Here is a 20903-nt window from a genome sequence, read left to right on the forward strand (position 1 = left end):
GTAAGTAGAAAGTATATTTCTATAAGATGGGGTACTGTCAAGAAGGGCATAAGATGGCGTACTTTCAGGATGGGTAACTAGGTAAGAGGAAGAGAAATAATAAAAAACAAAATGATGACTGCACAGACCTGGTGGAACTGATTACATTTAATATATTAGCAGAGAAAGTAAATAAACTGGAAGAGACTTTCAAACTGGAATTCGATGAAATAAGGAAGGAATTGTACCAACAAAAGAAAAAAATGAGGAACTGGTAAAGGAATTAAACAGAGAAGATGCAACAACAGGTGAGTTACAAGCTGAGGCAGACATTCTGGGGAAGAAAATAAACAAAACGGGAAGTACAATAGTTATCCATGAGAGAGTTTTGAAGGAATACAATAATGATAATGACATAACTGGACAAGCAGGTAATATGACAGAAAAAAGCAGAGACAATGATGAGAAGATAACCCAGGCAAATGATGAAAAATTACATAGAGGAAGTACAAAACACATGGGCAGAAGGAGCCAAAACGTGTCACGATCTAAAAAAACAAGGCTGAAGCAAAAGACACGACAAGAGACGTGAAGGACATCATAAGGAAGAACCCAAGGCTAATAAAGGAAACAGCTGGAATTAACAAACCTATAGTCATCGCTGGAAAAGATGAAGAAGAAATATAGAACAGAATCACCAGAGACAACAGGGAGATGGTAAATATAATGAGCATATTGGAAGTAGTATCAAAGGAAATCTGTGAGAAAGATGAGAAGAATTTAAGAGATTAGGGAAATATAAGAGAAACAAGTCAAGGCCACTGAAAGAAACACACTGTAGAAGTGGTATTAAAAAATGCTAACTCACTTAAGGAATCAGAGGAGTACAAAAATGTGTGGATAAAAAGGTGTCTAACTCAAGAGGAATGGGGATTGCTCAAGGAAATGAGGGAAGAAGCAAAAAGAAAGAATGATGCCCGATCAGACGAAGAGAGAAGTAAAATTATTTACAAAGTAATAGGATTGCAATTTAAAAAATCACACAAACAGCAGGGACTAAATAAATGCAAGACAGCTGACTCAACCAATGTCAAACAGGTGAACAATATGGCGAAGTTGATGTACTCAAAGGTAAATGGAATGGTATCCAAATTATTAGAGACAAAGGATTATATCACAGAAAATGAGTCTTGTATTATTTGTCTAACAGAAAAAATATTAACCCCAATAAAATAAAATGATTCTTTAAATCTGACTGAGTACAATATTTGGGAAAGAGACAGAAATTTAAAAAAAATAGGAGTTATGACAATACCAGAGAAAAGACTTCAAGTAAAAGAGACAGAAATAGACATAAACTCACAAGCTGAATTAGTTGCAGTAGAGATCAGTACACCAGAAGTGATATTAATTGTGGCAAATCTATAATATATATGCCACCCAAGACAAACACATACGATAGAGGTGAATATGAAGACCTGGCAGAAAAGACAATTCAGAGTTTAAGAACCCAACTATATGGAATGCAAGAAAAATCTAAAAGAATTACACTAACAGGGGATTTTAAAACAAATATAAACTGGAATACTCTAGATGTAAAAAGCCAAGAATGCTGTTGGGATTAAAAGCTTTTGGATCTTAAACAAGAATTTTTTCTAACTTAACATGTAAAGGAGAACACCAGAAAAAAGAGGACCAGAAGACCCTTCAATATTGGATCTCACATTTACTGGGCAAGAAAATGAAACTGACAATATAATGTGTCACCCTCCATTCGGCAAAAGCGACCATGCAATACTAGATTACAATTTCAGGATAGCATATGATAGAGATAATGGAAACTACAGAAAGAGGCTAAACTACAAAAATGGCAACTATCATGACCTAAAGAAGTAATTTATGGATATAGATTGGGAAAAGAAGCTAAGAGGACAAGATATAAATGTTATATATAAAAAATTGTGAATTTGACGAAACAGAAGTCCCTAGCTATGTCCAACTGCACAGAGAAACGGAAATAACGATAAAGAACTGGTTGAATAATGATTGTATAAATGCAAAGGAGAAAAGAGATCCAGACAACATAAAAGTGAAAAAGCATATAATAACTACAAGTAGGAAAGAGATGATTATACAAGGATATGGAAAGAAGCTCAAAGGCAGTTTGAGGCAGACATTATAAATAAAAGTATTGATCAGTTGAAGTTGTTTTACAGCTAAATATGAAGCAGAGCAAAAGTTAAAGATAAAATACAATCCATCATGGATGAGAGGAAAATCTGTATCAATGAAGATTTTTGTAAAGTCTATCTATCTATACCCCGACGCCCTAATCCCGCAAAGGGTGGCCGCAGACAAAACGCCTCCAAGTCACTCTGTCACTCACCATTTGACTACCCTCCCCCCAACTCACCCCCCCCTCCCTCACATACCTCTCAACTCCATCCCTCCACCTCATCCTCGGTCTACCCCTCCCTCTCCCTCCCTCCACCTCACCTACATACACCCTCTTAGTCAGTCTTTCATTCTCCATTCTCTCCACATGTCCAAACCACCTCAGTGTACTTCTCCTAATCTTCTCAACCACATCTACATCTACCCCACAACGTTCCTTCACTTCTTCATTCGTCAACCTGTCCCTCCACGTCACTCCACGTGCTCCTCTCAAGTAGCTCATTTCCACTGCTCTCACTCTTGACTTGTTCCCCTCTTGCAAGGTCCACGCCTCGCTTCCATACGTCAGGGTAGGGATCACAATACCATCATGCAGTGACTTCTTAACTTCCATACTCACCTCCCTATTTCTCATCACTGCTTTCAGTGTACCAACAACCTTCCTTCCCTGCTGTACCCTTTCAAGCACTTCATCCCCCAAAGTTCCATCCTTACTCATCACACTACCCAAGTACTTGAATGCACTCACATTCTCCATATCCTCACCATCCAACCTCACTGCACACTCTGTGACTTCATTCCTCTCAAACACCATAACTTTACTTTTGTTTACATTAACTTCCAGATTCCTCCTCCTACACACTGTCCCAAACTCATCCATGCAAACCTTGCAACTACCATTCGTCTTCACTCAACAATACTGTATCATCAGCAAACAGCAACACCGGAAGCTTCCAAATCTCACCCTCATTCATTAGGGCCACCCCCACATCCACTGCCCTACCTTGCACCTCCTTTACAATCCCATCCATATATATATTAAACAGCCATGAAGACATCACACAACCCTGTTTCAGTCCCACACTGAGATCAAAGAACTCACTCAGCTCACCATCCACTCGCACCATAGCCCTAGCTCCCTAGTACATACTCTTCACAGCACTCAACAATTTCCCCTCCACTCCATATATTCTTAATACCTTCCACATACCTTGCCTATCTATTCTGTCATAAGCTTTCTCCAAGTCCATCAAGGCAGCATACACTTTCCTTCCCTTCTCTAGATACTTCTCCACTAAACATCTTAGAACAAATATCTAATCTACACACCCTTTTCCCTTCCTAAATCCCCCTTGTTCTTCTCCAACTAACTCCTCTGTCATATGCCTAACCCTATCAATGAGTACTCTACCATATATTTGTAAAGTACTAAACAAAAATTTCCAGTCTGTTTTTACTACAGAAAGTAGATTTTCGAGAGATGAAAACAAACAAGCATGCCCACATGTATTAACAAATATATATACAACGAAACAAGAGGTCCAGGAAGAGATGAGGAAATGGCTCTGACAAGATTTCGTGTTGAGTATTACAGGAATGTGCAAAACAGCAAAGCAGTCCATTACATTTAATATTCAGAGAATCCTTAAGACAAGAAAACTATATGATATTTGGAAGAATGCAAACAATGTGCCTCTTTTCAGGAAAGGAAATAGATAAAATCCACTTAACTACCGTCCAGTATCAATGATCAACATTGTCAGCAAGATGTTAGAAAAACTGATAAGAAGAATTTGTGTAAATCACCTGGAAAATTGCAATATGATAACAGAAAGACAATCTGGTTTTAGAATGGGAAAATCATGTATTACTAACCTATTTACTCTCTCTCTCTCTCTCTCTGTTTTTTTTTTTTTTTTTTTTTTTTTTTTTTATAAATGCATCCGACTCTGGGCAAAGGCTTGAAGGCCTATTCCCAAGTTCCAGTAGTTCTCCTAGGGGCCCAACAGTCCTCCTACATCTCCACATGTCACCACTTTGGCACTAACACCCACCATCCATATTGAATATGTGCTATGGCTGTTTCATACAGGATTGGTGTACTGGTATTACCAGGGGTACTTTTATGACATGTCGGCAGGTCATCTGGTAGATCAAAAAAGCCTGCTTTTTAAGAAATTCAAATCCTTAAACTGTTCCCTGCCCCAGCCAGGATTCAAACCTGGGTCCACTAGTACTGCAGGCTGCCTCTCTACTGATTCTGCCACTGCCTCCCCCAATGACAGACTTGCAGAAATAATACAGAAAAGAGATGGCTGGGTAGGTAGCATATATTTAGATTTCAAGAAGGCATTTGACAAAGTACTGCACCAAAGACTTTTATGGAAACTGTACCATCAAGATGGTCTCCAAGGTAATCTGTACAATCGGATGCAAGATTTTCTCAGTAAAAGGGAAACGAGATGAGTGCTTAGGGGTGTCACGAATCAATTCGCGACATTTCTTTTTTGTGAGAAGCCACGAACTAATAGTGGAAAACTCACTGTGTATCGCTCAGTTAACCGTTTCTCTCTCCATTTCGGGGTATACTTTTCAAATAATTCGTCACTTTCAAAAGTGACCGATTTAATGCACGTCACTAAGTGCGCTACTGAGCGATACAATTGTTTCTTTATCGTTCGCCTCTGCTTGCATAAACCGTTAGCCACGCCTTCTTCCGGTGGCTCATGCTTCCTGCCCATACATTATTTGAATTCAGTTTAGTGTTTGCTGTGACGGAGACAGGACCTGTGCAGCAGTGCGAGAGGTCAGCTAGTACCCAAACTCCACTTACAGTTTCTCCAAGCTCCCACCTTTAGTTCTCCAGCTTTGGGTGATACACCGCATTCATTGACTAGTATTTCCTTTGTGTATTTTGTAGTCTTAAGAGTTTAGTTAAGGTGTTTTTCCTAGGCGTAAGTATTTAGCTTCTGTGTGAGTGAGCGAGTGCGTCTCATTTAATTTGATTTGAAATGTAATGTTAAATTTGTTTTTGTAATTAATAAATTTAACTTCTATTTCTTGAGCTTAATGTAGAGTAAAAATCTTGTTTCATTTCTCCATAATTAAGCTTATTTTCCATATAGCTCCTAGCTTGCATAAACGTTTGCTTTCATAACTGGTACTTAGACCAGTCTTGTTGTATTAACTTAAAATCCGTTGTGCCAGGAGTTAATGCATCAGCAAGAACCTGATGTTATTATTATTAGTATTAGTTATTTATTGTCAGGGGTGATGTAACTTTCTCCAGAGGCTAACAGTACAGTAATTCAGCAATTGTGAGTAATTAGTCTCTGCTGTGTACTGTTGAGAAAGTTTATAAATTCTCGTTCTTAGAGAATCGTGCACAAGCCAGCGTAAAGTAATCGTTGCTTGATGTAGCAAGACAATCATTGTCTCTGCGCTTCAATATTATTGAATATAAATATCAATTTAAATAATATTTAACCATTTATATCAAAATTCAGATCTATTATAAAAACCCCGTGACAATTGGCGACCTCATTCCAGGATATTAACTCCTAGCTCTAAAGCTATTCACGAGATAGTGCTCACTCATTCATATTTAGGTATTTATCATTAAAGTTTATAGGCACAAGCTTACTGGTGTTTACCCTTAATTTAGCAAGTGAATTTTGCTTTATTAATCAATAGAATACTTAACTCTAGTTTATTTTTGGTAACGCCAGACAATTTTATTCGCTTCTGGGAAGTCGCCGTACCCATTGTGTTTATTATTGAGTCTTCCCAGTCATTTACATTTTTTATTTATTCTTTGCCAGTTAACTGGATAAGACTGGTCACCACTAGCTTGTGTCTGTACTCTTTACTTGTGTTTATTAGTATTCGTCGCTAAGCAGTCAGTACTCAATTTCGGTTTTGCTTAATAAATTAGCGCCATGGCTACCGCTGTATTTGTACAGGAAGCCAAAGATATGGGTCTCACAGACCCAGAGAAAATACAGAGTTACGTTCTCTCACGGTTCAATTACGAGCAAGAACGTGAGAAAGATGCTCGTGAAGAGCGTAGGATTCAGCGCGAATACGAGCGAGAACAGCGTGAGGAACGCGAAAAGGAGCGCGAACACGAGCAGAAACAACGCGAGCTCGAGTTAGAAAAAGAGCGAGAACAGCACGAACACGAGCGAGAACAGCGCGAACACGAGCGAGAACAGCGCGAATACGAGCGTGAACAACGAGACAAAGAACGAGAACATGAACTTGAAGTGCTGAAGCTCAAGCGAGATTCCTTGGCTTCAGACACGTCTGGTGCAGTTGGTCAAAGCTCCACGAGCGTTCTCCCTGCACATGTCCTGGCGACCCCACGCATCAAGCTTCCTTCATACAAGGAAAGCGAGCGAATCGAGCCGTACATAGCTCGTTTTGAGGACATGGCAGACTTATATCAACTGGATGAGGCAGCTAAGCGGCTTCAGTTTCTTAGCCTATTTGAGGGCCCTGCCCTCGATATTCTCCACAGAATTCGTGGAGACAATCTCACATATGAGATGATGAAAGCTGCACTCATTAAGGCGTATGGTCTCACAGTAGACGACGCCAAAGTTCAGTTCATGCGAGCTCGTCTCCAAGACAAGGAGACAGCTGTTCAGTTCCTTGATCGTCTCACAGCTTACTTAAATGAGTGGATGGAGAAAGATGAAACTCCTTCCACGCGTGAGGGGATAATTGACCTTATGCTGCGTACACAGCTAGAGAGGTCGTGGCCTGCTGAGCTCATAGCACAGCTTAAGATCTGCCAGGTGAAAGATGCCAGCCAAATGGCAGAGAAGGCTGACGCATTCTTTACTGCATACGGGTATCAAGCTCGTAAGCAAAACACCTGGAGCAGAAAAGATACTGCCAAGTCTGGGAAGCCGTCTCAGACTGAATCCCAGCACCAAGGCCGTTCTCAGAGTAATGGCCAACGTCCAAAACCGCAGTGGAAGGACCAGGGGCAAAACACTCAGAAACCTGAGTGGAAGAGGTACAACAAGTACCCTAACCAGCAGCAGTATCAGCCACGCAACCGACCGTCGGGACAAACTTTTTCACCACCAGCTCAAAAGAGGCAGGAAGCGAATGCAGCCTTCATTCCTCAGCAGTAGCCTGGTGGTCACGTCCCTACCAGTGTGGGTACTTCCCCACAGTTCACTAGTCCCACAGTGACAGTGAACCCCCCTCCACAGATGGCCAATGTTCCATCTTCCCAATATAACCCTCAAGGCACAATGTTTGCCACATCAATTCAGCAGCCTCATGAGTGGCTAGCTGCTTCCTCCACAGGCCCTCCCACAGGTGACAGTACCTTCCTTGTTCAGCCAGGGTTTGTGGGAGGCATTCCTGTGAAGGTCCTGAGAGACAATGGTTCCTCAGGTTGCTCTGTTAAGCAGAGTTTAGTTCGGCCTGAGCAGTATACAGGTCGACAGATCCATGCAAAGCTTATTGATGGATCAGTGAGATTGTTCCCTGAGGCATGTATCCAGGTGGCATCTCCATTTTATACTGGTATGACACTTGCAGTTGTCATGCCAGAGCCTCTATTTGACTTAATAGTAGGCAATATTAATGGAGTCAAGGATAGTTGCTCCGATGGCGCTACTCAGACTTCGGCTGCTGCGGTGACACGAGCCATGACTGAGGCTCTAGACTGTGTCACCCCAGTGATCATTGAATCGCCGCAAGATCTGATGTGCAGTCAACTTGTTGTGCAAGAACAACATTCTGACCCGACACTTGCTGCCGTGCGGAACAAACAAAAGGGTCGAGTGATTAAGTATTCACGGGGAGGTCGAGCCAAGTTCCTTCGCAAACAAGGACGACTCTACCGTGAGTCACGAACACCCGAGGGCGAGGTTCGACTGCAGTTTGTCGTTCCCGCCAAGTACCGCCTAGCAGTGTTACAATGGGGTCATTGTTCAGCCTCAGGAGGTCACTTGGGCAAAAGGAAGACCCAGGGCCGTATCCGAGCTGACTTTTTCTGGCCAGGGATGGGACGGGACATAGATAGTTTTGTCCGTTCCTGTAGTGTGTGCCAAAGTATCACCACTAATCAGGGACATGCCCTTCCTGTGCCATTCATAACCACACCTGTAATCTCTGAGTCAGTTGAGAGACAGGGTAGTGGTGAAGTGGGTGCAGACCTGACGTCTCGCCCATTGGCCCCACAGGACACATTATGTCCAGGGCCTGTACATACATGTTATGTACCGTAAGTTAAGGGGGAAGTTGAGAGGCGACTTGAGGCTATGGAAGACCCAAGTTTAAGGATTCTCAGCTTCCCGGTACTAATATATGTACCGTAGGTTAAGGGGAAGTTGAGAGGCGACTTGAGGCTATGGAAGACCCAAGTTTGCATAAGGATTCTCAGCTTCCTGGTACTAATAGAAGTACTGTAGGTTAAGGGGGAAGTTCGAGAGAGAACTCCGCAGAGCGACTTGAGGCTATGGAAGACCCAAGTTTGCACAAGGATTCTCAGCTTCCCGGTACTAATATAAGTATTGTATTGTAGGTTAAGGGGGAAGTGAGAACTCCGCAGAGGCGACTTGAGGCTATGGAAGACCCAAGTTTGCACAAGGATTCTCAGCTTCCCGATACTAATATAAGTATTATAGGTTAAGGGGGAAGTTCGAGAGAGAACTCCGCAGAGGCGACTTGAGGCTATGGAAGACCCAAGTTTGCACAAGGATTCTCAGCTCCCCGATACTAATATAAGTACTGTAGGTTAAGGGGGAAGTGAGAACTCTGCAGAGGCGACTTGAGGCTATGGAAGACCCAAGTTTGCACAAGGATTCTCAGCTTCCCGATACTAATATAAGTATTGTAGGTTAAGGGGGAAGTTCGAGAGAGAACTCCGCAGAGGTGACTTGAGGCTATGGAAGACCCAAGTTTGCACAAGGATTCTCAGCTTCCCGGTACTAATATAAGTATTGTATTGTAGGTTAAGGGGGAAGTTCGAGAGAGAACTCCGCAGAGGCGACTTGAGGCTATGGAAGACCCAAGTTTGCACAAGGATTCTCAGCTCCCGATACTAATATAAGTACTGTAGGTTAAGGGGGAAGTGAGAACTCTGCAGAGGCGACTTGAGGCTATGGAAGACCCAAGTTTGCACAAGGTTTCTCAGCTCTCCGATATTAATATAAGTACTGTAGGTTGAGGCACAGGTTGAGGACCCGTGTGCAGTTCGAGGCTATGGAAGACCCGAGTTTGCACAGGGATTCTCAACTTGCCGACCATAATCGTGTGCTAAAATTAATGGCGACCTCGAGCGTACTTTTCATAGCATATACTGACTGCTAGCCAGAGAGAGTAATTGTAACATAATAAGAATTTTGTCCCATTGACACTTTTGATGCTCCACCTCAATTGGTTTTGCAGGTTCAGCAATGGGTGTAGCAGTTTTGCTGTGCGGACCAGCTGATCGTCTGCCGCACGCTGCCGCCTCTTCTCCTCTGTCTTCGTCGTCGCCATATTATTATTTACTGTGTCATTTTACACGTAGGTACAGTTACACTACAACTGTCACACCTACACCGTGTATTACATACACCACGCTACACAACAATTAGTTGTCAGTGTAAATGTAGCGAATTTTCGCTCAGTTTGACCTGAGTACAGGATTTTCACCGTCGTCACGGAGTTTTTCCCTCAAGCTTGCTTCTATTAACGTAAATACGAGGTTTTTTCGCTCACTGACGACTGCGACTTTCTCCTGTAGCAGGATAGCACACACACCACAGTGTGAATCTTGTGTGACTGAGTTAGGATTTATATGTATGTATATTGAAATCTTTCTTCTGAAGGAAGAAAGATTTAATTTTCATGGGGCGTAATGTCACGAATCAATTCGCGACATTTCCTTTTTGTGAGAAGCCACGAACTAATAGTGGAAAACTCACTGTGTATCGCTCAGTTAACCGTTTCTCTCTCCATTTCGGGGTATACTTTTCAAATAATTCGTCACTTTCAAAAGTGACCGATTTAATGCACGTCACTAAGTGCGCTACTGAGCGATACAATTGTTTCTTTATCGTTCGCCTCTGCTTGCATAAACCGTTAGCCACGCCTTCTTCCGGTGGCTCGTGCTTCCTGCCCATACATTATTTGAATTCAGTTTAGTGTTTGCTGTGACGGAGACAGGACCTGTGCAGCAGTGCGAGAGGTCAGCTAGTACCCAAACTCCACTTACAGTTTCTCCAAGCTCCCACCTTTAGTTCTCCAGCTTTGGGTGATACACCGCATTCATTGACTAGTATTTCCTTTGTGTATTTTGTAGTCTTAAGAGTTTAGTTAAGGTGTTTTTCCTAGGCGTAAGTATTTAGCTTCTGTGTGAGTGAGCGAGTGCGTCTCATTTAATTTGATTTGAAATGTAATGTTAAATTTGTTTAGTGGAGAAGTATCTAGAGAAGGGAAGGAAAGTGTACGCTGCCTTCATGGACTTGGAGAAAGCTTATGACAGAATAGATAGGAAAGGTATGTGGAAGGTATTAAGAATATATGGAGTGGAGGGGAAATTGTTGAGTGCTGTGAAGAGTATGTACGAGGGAGCTAGGGCTACGGTGCGAGTGGTTGGTGAGCTGAGTGAGTTCTTTGATCTCAATGTGGGACTGAAACAGGGGTGTGTAATGTCTCCATGGCTGTTTAATATATATATGGATGGGGTCGTAAAGGAGGTACAAGGTAGGGCAGTGGATGTGGGGGTGGCCCTAACGAATGAGGGTGAGATTTGGAAGCTTCCGGTGTTGCTGTTTGCTGATGATACAGTATTGTTGAGTGAAGATGAATGGGAGTTGCAAGGTTTGGTGAATGAATTTGGGACAGTGTGTAGGAGGAGGAAGCTGAAAGTTAATGTAAACAAAAGTAAAGTTATGGTGTTTGAGAGGAATGAAGTCACAGAGTGTGCAGTGAGGTTGGATGGTGAGGATATGGAGAATGTGAGTGCATTCAAGTACTTGGGTAGTGTGATGAGTAAGGATGGAACTTTGGGGGATGAAGTGCGTGAAAGGGTACAGCAGGGAAGGAAGGTTGTAGGCATGCTGAAAGCAGTAATGAGAAATAGGGAAGTGAGTATGGAAGTTAAGAAGTCTCTGCATGATGGTATTGTGATCCCTACCCTGACGTATGGAAGCGAGGCGTGGACCTTGCAAGAGGGGAACAAGTCAAGAGTGAGAGCAGTGGAAATGAGTTACTTGAGAGGAGCATGTGGAGTGACATGGAGGGACAGGTTGACGAATGAAGAAGTGAAGGAACGTTGTGGGGTAGATGTGGATGTGGTTGAAAAGATTAGGAGAAATACACTGAGGTGGTTTGGACATGTGGAGAGGATGGAGAGTGAAAGACTGACTAAGAGGGTGTATGTGGGTGAGGTGGAGGGAGGGAGAGGGAGGGGTAGACCGAGGATGAGGTGGAGGGATGGAGTTGAGAGGTATATGAGGGAGGGGGGGATGAGTTGGGGGGAGGGGAGTCAAATGGTGGGTGACAGAGTGACTTGGAGGCGTTTTGTCTGCGGCCACCCTTTGCGGGATTAGGGCGTCGGGCTATAGATAGATAGATAGATAGAATTAATAAATTTAACTTCTATTTCTTGAGCTTAATGTAGAGTAAAAATCTTGTTTCATTTCTCCATAATTAAGCTTATTTTCCATATAGCTCCTAGCTTGCATAAACGTTTGCTTTCATAACTGGTACTTAGACCAGTCTTGTTGTATTAACTTAAAATCCGTTGTGCCAGGAGTTAATGCATCAGCAAGAACCTGATGTTATTATTATTAGTATTAGTTATTTATTGTCAGGGGTGATGTAACTTTCTCCAGAGGCTAACAGTACAGTAATTCAGCAATTGTGAGTAATTAGTCTCTGCTGTGTACTGTTGAGAAAGTTTATAAATTCTCGTTCTTAGAGAATCGTGCACAAGCCAGCGTAAAGTAATCGTTGCTTGATGTAGCAAGACAATCATTGTCTCTGCGCTTCAATATTATTGAATATAAATATCAATTTAAATAATATTTAACCATTTATATCAAAATTCAGATCTATTTTAAAAACCCCGTGACAAGGGGAAATTACTCATCATGGTGAGAAGTGACAAGTGGAGTTCCACAGGGCTCAGTGCTGGCACCAATTATGTTTTTAGCATATATAAATGACATACACAGCAATACTGGAAATGGAAGCTACCTAAATATGTTTGGTGATGATGCAAAAATACAAAGGGAAATTACAATATGCTGATGATGCAAAAATACACAGGAAAATTGCAAACACAGACTCCTGCACAGAGATGCAAGAAGAAGTGAATAAGCTTAATGAATGGAGCAACAGAAGGCAAATGGAATTCAATATGGACAAATGCCATATAATAAAATTCAGTAAAAGTGAAAAAGGACCAGACTGGAACTATGAGTTGGAGAGTGCAACCCTACACACATCAGAAAGAGAAAAAGATTAAGGAGTGATTATCAATAACAGACTATCACTGGCTGGCCACATAAATGAAAAAGTAAGGAACATGTACAGTTGTACACCCACCGCAAACTGACTTAGGACCTACACATAGCATTGCTCTGGGAGAGTTGTCTGTCTTTGCTTTGTGTTTTCACTTCTACGTAGTGAATTTTGGGGGCAAGAAGTAACTGGCAACTCCTCTGGTGTTGGCGGGAGGTGGTGAAACACTCAGCACATCATTGCTTGCCCAGAAGTGAGAGTGAGAGTATATGTTCCCGTAGCTCTGAGCCTACACCTACCTCTTTTTTTGTATGCATTACTGTTTGCCATGTTATTTTCCTAGAGTTGAGTTGTCATGCCTGGAAAGTACCGCTCAGTGGATGAGAGGGCCTGTATCATTGCATGGAGGCAGGATAACATCCCTATCAACACGATTTGTGAACAAAGTCGACCGTCACGAAGATTCTTGGTGAAGCGCGCGGCCTGCCACCTGATGTCGTACCAGAGCACAAGCATGGCGGTGAAAAGAAAAGGACAACTTCCATCTGAAGAGGGAAGTAATCACGAATCCTTGACTGACAGCAGCAGAATTGAAGAGAATGCATCCCCAGCTGTTACAAGACATCTCATTTCAAACTATCCAACACAGCTTGCAAAAGGAGCTGGGTTTGCCAAGCTGCAACGCAGCCAAGAAACTGCTTCTCACTGACCACATGAAGAAGCAGCGCATTCACTTTGCAAAGAAGTATGCACACTGGACATCGGATGAATGGAGAAAAGTTATGTTTTCTGATGAAAGCACATTTCAAGTGTTCCACGTGTGTTCTGCCAAGGTTCATCGCCCAGCTTCCCGTAGTGGATATGACACCGCTTACAAAGTGCCGACTGTTAGAGACCCACAATCAGTAATGGTAGGGGGGGGTTTCTCAGGTGAAATGGGAGGGGGAGGCCTCTACTTTCTTCCTAAGAACTTGATGATGAATGGTGGCCGGTACATTCAAGTTCTGAATGATCATTTGTTAAGCTTTTTTGCTATTCATGGGTGTGACTTTTTCATGCACGATTCAGCTCCATGTCCCATGAAAAAAGGTGACAAACTGGCTTCAGGATAATCAGATTGAGGTCCTTGACTGGCCTGGCAATGGTCTGGATCTAAATCTGATAGAAAACTGCTGGGCAAAGATGAAGAAAATCATGGCAGAGAAGAAGACACCCAAACTGGACAACCTCAAGGCTGAACTGACAAATATTTGGTGCAAAGAAATGTCCTTAGATTACTTTAAAGATCTAAGTGATTCCATGCCAAAATGCACCCAACTAGTCCTGAAAAACAAGGGAAATATGATTTCATATTAATGAATGGCATTACATGAACAAACATTGTGATATACTATGATTTCTGTTTTTTATTATCTTGTAGGGGGAGATCCTAAGTCAATTTGCAGTAGCTGTACACACTGCTTGCTAATATGAGGGTAGCATTCACATATATAAATGAAGACATGCTGAGAAAAATAACATCATTCATCAGACCACAGACCAACTCTGGAGTATGCATCAGTCGTCTGGAATCCGCATCTCAAAAGACACATAGATAAGACTGAAAAAATACAAAGGACTGCTACAAGATGGGTATCAAGCTTAAGAGACCTAAGCTATGAAGAAAGACTCAAAAAATTAAATCTGCCAACATTACAGGAAAGAAGGAAAAGAGGAGACATGATTATGTTATATAAATGCATCACAGGAAAAGAGAATATAGACATAAATGAGTATATAACCCATGGGGAAGCAACACCGCAGAAAACTGTACGAAGAGAGGTGCTAAAGACGTACGGAAATTCAATTTCCCAAATAGAGCAGTTGATCAGTGGAATGCACTACTGAATGAAATAGTGTGCAAATATAATTCATAAATTTAAAAGACGGATGATAAAAATCGTTCAAAACACACGACAGTACGAGCTTGACTCATTCCTGTCTAGATACAATTAGGAAAGAACAGAGAGAGAGAGAGAGAGAGAGAGAGCACAGGTGTGTGTGTGTGTGTGTGTGTGTGTGTGTGTGTGTGTGTGTGTGTGTGTGTGTGTGTGTGTGTGTGAGTGAGTGTGTGTGTGTGTGTGTGTGTGTGTGTGTGTGTGTGTGTGTGTGTGTGTGTGTGTGTGTGTGTGTGTGTGTGAGTGAGTGAGTGAGTGAGTGTGTGTGTGTGTGTGTGTGTGTGTGTGTGTGTGTGTGTGTGTGCATCAGGGCTCTTGTTTGGCGAGCCACAGCTTGCAAATGCAAGTATTTTTTCCCTTCGGCGAATAAATTTTACATGCAAGTCACCTTTTGGTGAGGAGAAAATACATCCACTTCAAAACCCGGGAAACTACAGTGTAAATAAATCTCACTTAAATGAACAAAAAAGCTCATTGTGATCGATTATTCTTTCCTTGTTGCCATTGTGAATGTTTAAAACCTCATTATATGATTCTAATCATCACAATGTGTAATTAAATAATTTATTGCTCGTAAAATATTCCTGCACGTAGTCTGTGTGGCTACTAAAAATTTATTTGGCTCGTAAATCTGAAACCTTAGGAGCCAAATGGTTTCCAACCATCGGTAGTTAGCAAGAGCCCTGTGCGTGAGTGTGAGTGTGTGTGTGTGTGTGTGTGTGTGTGAACAAAATAAACAGTGGGCCCAATGCATGAGTCCTGGGGTGGGTGTTGTTTACGAGACTGTTCTAGTCTCAACCTTATAATGCATTAATTTCTTGCTGCAGCATATTGATAGTTATAATATATACTTTTTGCATATCCTAATGTTTTACATTTCTGTATATGTAGTGTGACAAGAGTTTTAAGAATGAGGTCAGCTTGAGAAGTAACTGCCAGCAGAAAGACTTGGTGAGGCTGGAGGGTTGGGTAGGGGTATGGGGGAGGGTTGGGAGCTGAGGCAGAGGTGGGTGTAGCTCATTTCATTCCCCCCTCCCCTCTTCCCTGGGTATACAGGGGTATGAAGGGGGCATCCCTGAGCAGAAATTAGTGCTTGTGAATGTCCTGTATCAATACTGTATTGTATTTTGTGCTTGATTTGAATCCTTTACTCATTGGAAGTTTTTTGGATGGAGTGTCAGGATGGATAGTACAGCAATATACAGCTCTACGCTGAAAGTTGAGCCCACTGCAGGGGTACTATGCAATTTCTGGCTTTTCACTTTATTCAGTGTAGGGGTTGGCTGAATTATGCCAGTTAAATGAGTTCACTGCCCACAGCAGTTCAGCTTTGCCTATATCAAGCTGTACTGAAAGGAAATGCTATAGTCAGACCTGGTTCTCTTTCCTCTATAGGCAAGTTTACAAGTGAAACTAACCTTATCATTGCCTGGTGATGCACTTCTCCCAGGCCATCAATAGGTGTCACCTCCACACTTCTGGTTTCCTGTCCAGCAGTGGCAGTTGTTGTAGTGGTAGTGGCCGTGGTATCCTCATCTTCGCACTCCATCTTCTCCTCACCCCCAGCAACAACTGATACAGTGTCATTTGTGTTTATGCTACCAAGGATAGCAGCAACAGCAGTCGTGGTGTCTGTGCTCTGGGAGTTCTCCACCACGTCTGTCCCCTCAATCTCAGCTGCAGTTTCTGTGGTTTCTACATTCTCAGCTTCCACCTTACTCGAGCCATCCTCCTCCAACCTTCTCTCCCCAGTTGTGGTCTGGCTCGACTCTTCCTTGGGCATAATATTTGGTAGTTTTTTCTTCTCTTCGGCAATGACTTTGTCTTTTATGGTGATCATGACTGGACGACGATTACCAGATTCTTCATTTACCTTGAAACAGCAAACAGTATTATTTAAACCATGATCAGTTAATCAAAACTCCAATATAAATACAATATAAATAAATAAATATATATAGATAGATAGATAGACAGATAGATAGATATTTACACATATAGGCCTAAATACAGTATATACACAATTATATATAAACCATGATCCATTAATTAAAACTCCAATATATATATATATATATATAGACAGATAGATAGATAGATAGTATAAACTGACAGGTGACAGGTAGAGACAGGTAGACAGATACATATACTGTATATAGATATACTGTATAGAGATACAATATAGAGATATAATATATATATACACTCAACCCCCTCCTATCACGCGTTCAGCCATCACACTTATCTGCTATCACGCACACATCAAATGCACAACCATACATGCTATCACGCACCCCAAGACTGCTATCACGCACCCCAAGACTGCTATCACGCGTCAAGTTTGAAGACAGGCTAAGCGAAACTTATTCACACGGCACTTCATACGAGGTTTGCAGAGGATACAATGGTTAAACGGAACAGTAACGAAGTAAAATTCCCGATTATAGCACGGGCATTTGCAATGCATCTGAACGGATTCTTGCCAAGGACACAATGGGCAAAACAGTGACCAAAACCCATTCGGCTCGAAAGAATATATCGTACTACAGCACTGAAATGTAGCCTAACGCTGAATACTTATTAATACTGTATTTTAGAATAAATATCAATCGTTTTGAAACCCTTATAAAGAGTTAACATTTCTCATGCCGAAAAAACTGTGATGTCGATAAAATAATCACGTGTTTACAACTAAGACGGGGCTCTGACGACAGTGTGAGGAACGTGTGTGATAGAGTCCAAGTTTTGTTCCACTTAAATGTTCCTCAGCCATTCCTGATATAAGGTACCATGTGATACCCCCTTTAGCTGTGGACACTAAAGAAATGGAGACAGCCAAAGAGATCTGGCGGCTACTAAGCCACTCACAAGCCTCGGAACCCATCAAACCACCCAAGCTGTAATCCTTATATAAATTTCGTGGCCTTTTATGTTGTTTATTTATTCATTATACTGTTATTATTAATATAATAATGCTTTATTTCATGTTAGAGGAGAGACTGGCAGGAAATCGTAGGCATAAAGTGGTTAAAAGTTAGAAAAATGGGCCACCGAAAAACCAATTAGAATTTTTCCCATTGATTGTTCAGTTCAGCTATCACGCACGTTTCCTGTGACCAATTAGGCGCAATAGCAGGGGGTTGAGTGTGTATATATATATATATATACTGTATACAGTATATTATATACTGTACAGAGAGAGAGAGAGAGAGAGAGAGAGATGTATGTATATTTTATATATATATATATATATATATATATATATATATATATATATACAGTGCTCGTCGGAAGTATCGAGCGCCCTGCGTCCCTCCTAAGAAACAAACCTTTCAATATTGAAAAAACATATAAATAATGCATTTTATTTACCTTTAGTGCTTCGTAGGGTAGCCTTTATGTTTCTTCACCAACCTGAGACGTCTTGGAAGTGAAAGGGCGAGGCTCCTGAGGTGCTGGAGGGGTATTTTGTCCCAGGAGTCACGAATGGCGGCTTCCACCTTAGGCAGAGGGCTCACGTCCTTCCCTTGGAGACTCTTCTTTACGAGGTACCAGAGGTTTTCAATCAGGTTGAGGTCTGGGGTATTTCCTGGCCAGTCTTTCATGAGTGATACCTCACAGTCACGAAGCCAATTGGTTACCGATTTGGCCTTTTGAGCAGATGCACCGTCCTGCTGAAACACTCGTGCACCTGTTAGCTCGAATGAGTCTGGTAAATGATCACACAGAAGCTCCAGGTAAACATTCTGACTCACTCTAACATTCTTGGGAAGCACAACAAGCTTCCCCAAACCTTGACCAGAGAAACAAGCCCATACCATGAGTGGATCAGGATGTTTAACTGTGCTTTCTATGTACCGTGGATCAAGTGGGTCACTACCTTTGCGTCGATACACACGTGCTCCTCTGTTACAGGTAACACTAAACGTTGCCTCATCAGACCACAACATTGACAACCATTGCTCCTCACCCCAGTTTAGATATTTCTTAGCAAAGGCAAGCCTACGAATTCTCTAGTTCTTGGTGAGAAGAGGCTTTCTCACAAGCCTGTTACTTGTGTAACCAAGTTTATGGACCCTACGAGACACTGTTCTCACAGACACCTCACCAAACACTTCCGGGTTGCTCTCCTTTATTTTCCTTGCACTCACAAGAGGATTAAACTCCACCGCACGTTTCAAAACATTAACAGACCTTGGGGAAGTTTTCCTAGGCCTACCAGACCGCGGTTTCTTTGTGGGAACTTCACCACTGTTTTCCAACCGAAACCTCGCACATCAATGACCCTCTGTCGATCGTGCCACACCAACTAATTCACTAATTTCCTTTGTCTGGTGGCCTGCCTCCTTTAGAGCAATGATCTGGGATATGATTTCACTCGCTAGTTCACGGGTAGGTGCCATAACAAAGTGGTGAAGGCCAAAACAATGCGGGACACTCAGTAAAAAATGGTGCAATTTGAGAGGGAGACGCGGCGGAGTTCCTCTCTCAGGCAGCCCGTGGGCGACTGAGGCGAGAACCAACCAGCTCGTTGGAAGGCCTCAGGGTACCGTGACGTCATGCTAGCGCCGCAAACTTGTGGCTCAATTTTTACCCCCTGAAATGGGTGATTCTTTTTTGGCCATAAGTATTGTGCGCCGGCGGTAGACGCTCGATAATTTTGACGAGTACTGTACATACAGTACATCCCCCTAGTACGTGCCGACATGGGCAGCAGAGGATGTAGCTTACTAGGAATTTGCGTACTGTGAATACACATTTTTATGGGAAAAATTACATGTGGGCGGCACCCACTTCATAGGTAACTCTTGAGATGCCTTTCAGACCTAAGTATTGTATTATACAGGGAAACTATCTAAGACATATTACCTAAGATAAAGTAAACCTGCAAGATTATGGCTTTACTAGGTAAATCTTTGGTGGTAGGTGGTGGTAACAATCATCAACTCACTTGATGTAGTGCTGCCTAATCTTTCTTAGTCTTTATCATTCATTTTCTGTGCCTGCCCTCCTCTCTTCCTGTATCTCCCATCTTTCCTGTCACTTCTTATAGCTCTTATATCCTGTACAGGTGGCTTTACATTGAGTGACAAGCCAAATGGTTTCCTGTAAGCCAAGAAACCATTTACAATGTTGGGTGGTAACCATATAACCAACCCATACATGCTCCCTACATGTCAATAAATGGGTTGGTGAAGTGTTAGTGCCCCTCCCTGTAAAACCAATAACTCAAAGTCAAATGGCCACCATTTACGTGATTATGATGTCTGGCAATAGATAAATAGATAGACAGATAGACCTTTACCTGCTATCGCTTCTTGGGGAGGCAATGTTGTGTACTCAGAGTAACCCCGGATTTGGGCCACTCTTCGCTGCCCATCTCACTTACAAGGAGTTGAATTCGTGTAACCCCCCCCCCCCAAAAAAAGGATTCTCGTGTACAAATGGGACCGCGAACTCGGTACATAAGTAATGTGGGGATGTTCTGTAGTGTATATATATATATATATATTATATATATACAATATATATATTATATATATTATATATACAATATATATATTGCAAGCGCTGGTTCGAATCCTCGCAATATTCCCCCCTGGGGGTAGGGCGGTTTCAAGAATACTCCCCCAGTATCCCTGCTTGTCGTACGAGGCGACTAAAAGGGTTGGTGGTGGGTTAGTGCCCCACCCCGTAAAAAGAACTAACTAAAAAAGCAAATAAAGCGCCTCGGACCCGGACGGACCATACGTTGACGACTAAGGAACGGACAAAGGACATTCTGAGAGTAGGAGCGTGGAATGTGAGAGGAGTGAATGATGAAGTGAAAGAGAGAGAGATTGTCCAGGTGCTTGAGGATGCAAAAGTGGATATATGTGGATTGACTGAAACTAAATGGCAAGGTGAAAGGATGAGAGAATGGGAATACGGTGTAGGTATATGTGCGGGAGTCAGTGAGAATGAGAGGGCAAGAGAGGCAGTATGTCTGATGATAAGCAAGAAGTGGAAGGAGAATATAAGAGAGTATGGAACAATGGGTGCAAGGATTGTATGGGTGAGGATGAAAGTAGGTATACAAGCATGGGCGATTGTATGTGTGTATGCTCCAACTGAGGATCGAGTGGCAAGAGTGAAAGATGAGTTTTGGGCGAGAGTAGAAGCATGTATGGACAAGTTTGAGAGGAGCGAGAGAACGCTGTTGATTGGAGACATGAATGGCAAAGTCGGGAATGTACGAGTGGATGGAGTGGTTGGTCAGTGGGGTGTGCCAGCGGAAGTAGATGGGAATGGTAGTGCTTTGGTGGACATCTGTGCTGGTAAGGGGTTGGCAAT

The 20903-nt window shown here is 42.3% G+C and overlaps 1 protein-coding gene across 1 annotated transcript in view; it reads right to left on the minus strand.

Annotated features, from left to right (window-relative positions):
• Positions 1-20903, minus strand: part of HUWE1 (HECT, UBA and WWE domain containing E3 ubiquitin protein ligase 1) — a 1134422-nt gene that overhangs the window by 679186 nt on the left and 434333 nt on the right. The window contains exon 26 of the mRNA XM_080273518.1: positions 15989-16443. Coding sequence (XP_080129644.1) covers positions 15989-16443 — 455 coding nt within the window. The remainder of the gene's footprint in view (positions 1-15988; positions 16444-20903) is intronic.

Source organism: Coenobita brevimanus, chromosome 55 (genome assembly GCF_032717465.1).
Source record: "Coenobita brevimanus isolate Jiangsu-jjx chromosome 55, ASM3271746v2, whole genome shotgun sequence".
NCBI classification, from domain to species: Eukaryota; Metazoa; Arthropoda; class Malacostraca; order Decapoda; family Coenobitidae; genus Coenobita; species Coenobita brevimanus.